Here is a 6,702-nt window from a genome sequence, read left to right on the forward strand (position 1 = left end):
GTATATGCATGCTTGGGATGCAATAATGCCTCGCCCCCCCTTTTCCCGTCCCCTCCTTTAATCCCAAAGTCAGGCAAGGTTAGTTTGCCCCCATCCCATGCCTACTCCCCAGAAAAGATTTCAGAAAACCTCAAGAACTAAAAAGAGGTGAGAATATGATTCTAGCAAAGACAGGCGTATTGCTGGCAGGGCTGAGCAACGGGAAAAAATACTCTCTTTCTGCAAATAGAAAGGCATGCCTGCAACACATAAATACACTCAGGGATCAACACTTATTGTGTGAAACAGAGAGAGACCAAGTTATAAAACAGACAGTTCCCTTACCCCGTGGAGGCTATAAGCTAAAATAGATTTGAAGGAGAGGGAAGATTGTCCAAAATAACAAGAGATGACTCGAAACAAATGAAAGTGAACTGCAGCAAGGATAGAGTCAAGGCTGGGTAAACTCCCACCCTAACCCCAATTCTTGTTGGATCAGCTTGGAAATGAGCAAAGTTGTTATCAAAAGATTAGAACGAAGTCCGTTTATTTTCTGAGCTGAGCCAACATTCAGAAAACAAGCCAAAATGTCAAATTGAAGTGGGAAATAAGTGTAGCCCTTCTCTCTGTCACTCTCCCAGTCTCCTTCCCCATCAATTTTGCCAATCCCACCCTCTCTTCACAAAGATTTAATAGAGGTATCAAACCCAGCATACTGATATTCCATAGATGCTGCTTTGCACGTCTCTCTAAGACCTGAAGTATAACATATCTTAATGTCATTTCGTGTTTGTTGATCTTAGCTAAACTGCCCTCACCATGCATCAAGATTAGTTTGTTTGTCCTCCATTTTGTAGTCAGCAGCTTGCTCACTCTCCTCATTTGAACAACATTTTACAGAGCTTCTTACAGTCAGTTATGAAATCTTTAGTATTTGTAAATACAGTCAACCCTCCATATCCGTGGATTCTTTACCCACAGATTCAACCATTCACGACTTGAATATATTTAAAAATATACAGTATATATAAATTTCTAAAACCAAACCTTGATTTGCTATTTTACATAAGGGACATCATCTTACTACACCATTGTACAGGGTGATTAAAAAAGAATGGTGCAAAACCAAATAAGAATAGCTTTACTTTTGCACAATTCTTTTTGAGACACCCTGTATTTAATGGAACTCTAGCATCCACTGGTTTTGGTATCCATGCAGAATCCTGGAACCAAACCCCAGAGGATAGCAACAACCCACTATAAATCTACTTCATATGTTTTTTAAGAAAAAAGACTAAGACTACCTTGGGAGATACACTACTTTTTTTTCAACAAGAACACCCCCCCCACTCCCAAGAAAGACTTAGGGCTAAAACAGATGGCCCTGAAGGGGTGGCTTGACATTGTCCCTTGGATCACCAGTTTAGGGCTGTGGCAACCACAGCTTTTTGCTTTTTGCCGGCCCAAAAAGAAGCAGAGAAAGCTGCTTGGACACATCGTTCATCATATAGGATGCACTGAACAAGAACACCTAACAGGAAGGTATTTCTGCGCAATGCCAACTTTCCCCCCACACTATGCCACTTTGACTGTAGACATTTAAAAGTAAGTGAACAGAGAAGTGGGAGGTGATAATCCTTCACAGGCTTTCATTGAAGCTGGAGAAGAATTCAAGAGTGCTCCTAATCTCTTCTTTGAGGGTAATAATATGAACCCCTAAAGCATTTATCGGGACCTGGATACGTTTTGACAGTATTTCTTGTTAAAAGTGAAAATTAAAGAAGAAAGACCCCATGGAGAAAGATGCTGTTTGGTAAGGAACTTGAAGAAGGAAGAGAGAGAAAACTCCAGCACCAACTCTAGCTGAATGTTGAGATGGGCAACTCAATAGGTTTGGGTCCACTTTTTTATTATTCTTGGAAACCTCTAGAGGATATTCAAACTGCTCCAAATGGCCCTAATGAAAAAAAAAGAAAAAGAAACCTAGATAAAGCAGGAAGCCCTCTTTTGCACTTGAATACATTTTTGATTATTGCATAGAACCCCCCCCCCCCAAACAAAACAGATCAGGAGAGTAGTGGCTTTCTCTGTTCCTCTGCATGCCATCATAGCACTTCCGTTCTCTTTCCGAGGGCAGAAGGTAATAAAAGTGTGCCTTTTGTCAAATGGATTTTTCAAGCGTGGCAAAAGACACTCTTTGATTATTGTATTACTGTCTTCCTCAGGATCAGAACAGAAGGGGTACAACATCATGCAGAGAGGCACATAGAAAGCAGCTTCTCTCCTGCTATGTTTTGGCTTTCTATTCTCATGCGATAAGTCTCTTAATATTAAACAGTGCACAACACCTTGAATTCTGCTTAAAAGCTGAACTGCAATTCATGGAGGCTTACAGGTTTATCAGGAAAGAAAAAAGCACTCCACGGGTGTATGGAAGCACAAAAATAGCCGACGACACCAAACGTTGCCTCAGAGGCGCACTTTGCTCACCCTAATTTACACATTCTTTTTATAATTTTCATATTTTCATAATATTCTCCTCCTCTTGATTTGGGGGGTGCCCTCAGTGCAGGGATATAGCCCCCAGATCTTGTGGGACTCCAATTCCCAGCTTAGCCAAGGGTGAGGGATGATGGAAGTTGTAATCCAAGAACAGCTGGAGGGTTACATGTGGACCATTCTTGCTTTAGTGTTTTGTAGAGGCAGGTCCCAGATTTAAGAATGTCTGTTAAGTATATATTGACAGATGTTGCATGAGAGCGAGATAAGGAAAATAAAGGAAGTAGAGCTACATAAAGGGGGAATAATAAATGGGACAGGAAGGAATGAGAGAAACTGAGGTAACCTGGCTGTTTTGGCTTTGTTTGAATGGCAGATGACAACAGGGGGACTTGGTAGCAGTGCTATAGCCTTAGATCATGTTACTCTGATTGCAGATAACATCTTTCTAGTTTTTCTCTCATTTAGATTTCTCGTAGGCTCAGTTCCCTGGGCTATTTTCTTGCACAGCCCCCATAGAAATGAACACAGGTTTCACAATAACACAACAACCCCATTAGTTTCAATGTATGTGTAGTGAATGCTTACTAGCCAAACTTTTTCTTTCTTTCTAAGGGATCAAATTCCTTTAACTTCAAAATAAGTAGCAAGTGGGTGGATAGGTAGGGAATAATATTTCTCTGGCTGATTTGGGGGAAATGAAAAAAAAAAAAAACCTGGGCTTTCTGATCTTTCTATGATGCAGAAAACATGCAGAAAAATAGCTGAAAGTTTGTGTATATATGTGCGCCTGCTGAATTATGGTGACCCCATAAATTTCATAAGGTTTCTTTGGCAAGGAATACTCAGGTATTTTCCTCTGAAATACAGCCTACAATATCTGATATTCATTGGTGGTCTCCCATCCAAGCAGGGCTGACCCTGCTTAGTTTCTAAAATCAGACAAGATCTGGTGCCTTTAGGGTATTTAGGCCCTAGTTGAAAGGATATGAACCTCTGCTTCTCCCTAGGTTTGGCTAAAGTGAATTTGTCATTATCCTTGTGCATATGAAACATACATCTGTCAATTGTCTGTTATTCTGTTCTATAAACAGAAACAAGTCACTGTTCTCTTAATTTGTGTCTGTAATATGGGGATCATAACAATGGCCTACCTTACAGGGCTGTTGTAGGGGTATCACAGAGATAATGTCGGGAAAAGCTTTAGAAGGTGTTGCATAAAAGATTGTGCATACAGTTCACTTCTCAAGTCAGAGGCTTTCACTGTGCTTATGTAGTGCTGAGGCAGTTTACAGTCTCGAGAGATTCTGGGCAAGAAATACTGGAACAGTTAGGGTCTATGTTCAATCCGCAAATAAGGTTTGTCTGTGTCTGTTTAGCTACAGACATATGCACCTGTATCAGTATCCCTCCACTGTATATAGGCATCATAAATCTAAGCATTTATACATAGCAATCAGTTGCATAAAACCTCATTTTAAAAGCTAGTTAGTTAATCAAGAGAGAAAGTGGGGAGAGAGTGAAGATGTAAAACTGTGCTTTCTTGCTGGAGAATAGAAACCCACCAGCTAAGCCTGAAGTATATTTTGCCCTGCTTCTGCTCAGGGCATCATGCCTTTCATTTCTACATTTGTCATGATCTTTTTGCTCTGTCAGGTAAGCTGCCTCAGGACTTGGGTATGGGGTGGATGGGAGCAAGTTCTCCACCTCAGCCCAAAGGCCTGCTCTCAGACCAATATTTAACCCCCCCCCCCCCCCTCAAACACCAGCAAATGTTAGAAGCACTTAGCACTTATTATGGTTAATTTATTGTACTTCCCAGCTTACATAAGACATCCTTACTTACATAATAACTGGAGACACAGGTACTCCTGGGGAATCATCACAGGTGGCCTGAAGTGCAAGCATGCTCCTCTGCTATTATGAAATGACTATCCATGGCTTTTATAATAATACATAAAGATATCACCACCATCCTCCCCCTCTTACCCCAATACACTAGTGCGGTTGACTTACTATTTTTCCTAGGACAACTGGACTTTCTTCTTTGGGGAACCTAAGTAATTTGGATGAATTTATTTATTCGTTCATCTATCACACTTGTATATTATCTTCCATCTGATGAGTTTAGGGCAATGCGTACAAGGACAGCAACCCTGTGAGGTAGGTTAAACTGAGAGAGTGAGTGTCTGGGCCAAGATCAGCTAGTAATTTTGGGACTCAGAAGGCACTGGAGGGCCAGGTTTCCTGATATTGTGTGCACAGCACAATGCAGGGCTCTGAAATAGTAATATAAGAACCGTACATTATTTCACAATATGGCTTTATTTCAGCTGCTTCCTGTCCATTATAACTAAGCTCAAGTAGCTTTTCTATCTTAACTTGTGCAAAGGCTATATCAAAAAGGGTAGCTGCAGAGAGGAAATGTAATGTATAGTCCAATCCATCATCAGCGACAGCTCCACAGAAGTGTAAAGAGCTATGCTAGTTCACCCTAGGTGACGAGTTGCTCTTTTGTGTGTACTAAGGCAAGCCATGAATGAATAAACCTGTATCTTTTCTAAATCACAGCAGCTGTAAAGGCTGTGTGATATGTAGTTGTATTTTTGGGAAATATTAAGGATCATCTTTCCCTTTGCCCCAAATATCACCCTCACGGAGCAATAGGCTGCATTAGAAAGTCCTTAAAAATAACAAAGCGAAAGCTCCAAATGAACAACACTAAAAATAAACTACTGCAATCATCTTTTTTCCTGTCAACAGGCAATCAGAAAATTCAACACTGATCAGTAAATTAAACTACATGTCTAGTTTTTAAGTGAAATTTAGTCCTCACCATTTCCTCTTACACTCAGATTTGATGGCAATCACATCCAACACAGGTATGGAAGGAAGACTCCTCACAGAGATTTAGTTAAGTGCCTTCTCTTCAGACTTTGATTAGCTCTCTTTCATCAAATGATAGGGCAAACAACTGAGAATCCAGCCATTCCACTGAACTATTAAGGCAATACTCAGACCACAGAATGAGATAAGAGCAATTTTGATATGAGGCAATTTGGCTGCTGTTCTGCACGGGCATGCATCATATATGAGCAGCAAAGAGTCATAACAGAAGATGAAATCTAGTAGGAAAAGTAGCTGAACACGTCTCCAGCTAAGAACCTGGGAATAATAAATGACATTATTTGCTACTCAGACTGCCTGAATTTTTTTCCTGCAACCCTCCTTTCTCCAAACTCCCACTTTGAATTTTATGCCATGATATTTACAGTTACATTGAAAAGAAACAAGAAAGAGAAAATTCTTGTGCACTGCTGTTTATGATCGGTGGTTTTTTTTTTTAAGAAGGAAGAAACAACTGAATGGAAACAGTCCCATGTAATCTATTTTGCTTTCTGTAAGTACAGCAACATGGTTTGGAATCATCATCCAATAAATGAAAGGGGAATAGGGGTAGGAGCATTACGAACAACATAAGAAAACCTTTAACATTGTAATATTTGCGTGCAACGCTAGCACAGTAAAACAAGTATTCCAAAGCACACTTTAAAAGATCTGCAACCGCTCTGCATGGATTCTTTCCAAAGATTCTGCTGTTATAGTCTAGTTTGTGAAATGCATTAATTAAGAGCTAGAGGAAGGCTGGTGGTTAGAACTTTCACAAATCTAGAAGGAGATCAACTTAAAACTACAGAATCCATGGTCTCCATATATATATATATATATATATATATATATATATATATATGTTGAGCATCCCTCCCTCCCTTACCGAAATCAAGGCTTTGAAGAGAGAAAAGTTACTTACTAGAGTATTAGAAGTGGAAAGCCTGGTGGTATTTAGTCCTACCAGTGATGGGAGCGTTTGGGACATCCAGTTAGAGATCATTGCCATGGTACTCAGGACAGCACCAAGCTTGAGCAGTGGAGGACTCATTGCTGTAGAAGCTAATGAGTTTTCATAGTCACTGATTATCATCCTAGTGTAAGGCTGGCAGGGGGAGAGAGAGAGAGAGAGAAGGAGAGGCGTGCCTGCAGCTCACAACATCCACAGCATGAAAGGGGATCAGCCTCTCCAGATTTAATCATCCACTAAAACACACATCCAGGCAGCCTCCATCTCTCTCTTCCCTAGTCCCCCTTTGCAGCTTCTTGTCTCTCTTATCACCACACACTAAAGCAGCCTGGCTGCAGAATACACCATCCTTTTATATGCCTATA

At 40.5% G+C, this 6,702-nt stretch overlaps 1 protein-coding gene across 2 annotated transcripts in view; it reads right to left on the reverse strand.

The window, feature by feature from the left end:
- OLFM3 (olfactomedin 3) overlaps positions 1-6,702 on the reverse strand; it is a 290,688-nt gene that overhangs the window by 138,564 nt on the left and 145,422 nt on the right. Inside the window, exon 1 of one of the 2 annotated variants that reach the window (XM_042465599.1) lies at positions 6,290-6,459. The exons of the other annotated variant lie outside the window; for it this stretch is intronic. Coding sequence (XP_042321533.1) covers positions 6,290-6,418 — 129 coding nt within the window. The 5' untranslated portion in view covers positions 6,419-6,459. Of the gene's footprint in view, positions 1-6,289; positions 6,460-6,702 lie in introns of those variants that run through there. 2 annotated transcript variants of the gene reach the window in all.

The sequence above is a fragment of the Sceloporus undulatus genome, chromosome 4 (genome assembly GCF_019175285.1).
Source record: "Sceloporus undulatus isolate JIND9_A2432 ecotype Alabama chromosome 4, SceUnd_v1.1, whole genome shotgun sequence".
In the NCBI taxonomy this organism is placed as follows: domain Eukaryota; kingdom Metazoa; phylum Chordata; class Lepidosauria; order Squamata; family Phrynosomatidae; genus Sceloporus; species Sceloporus undulatus.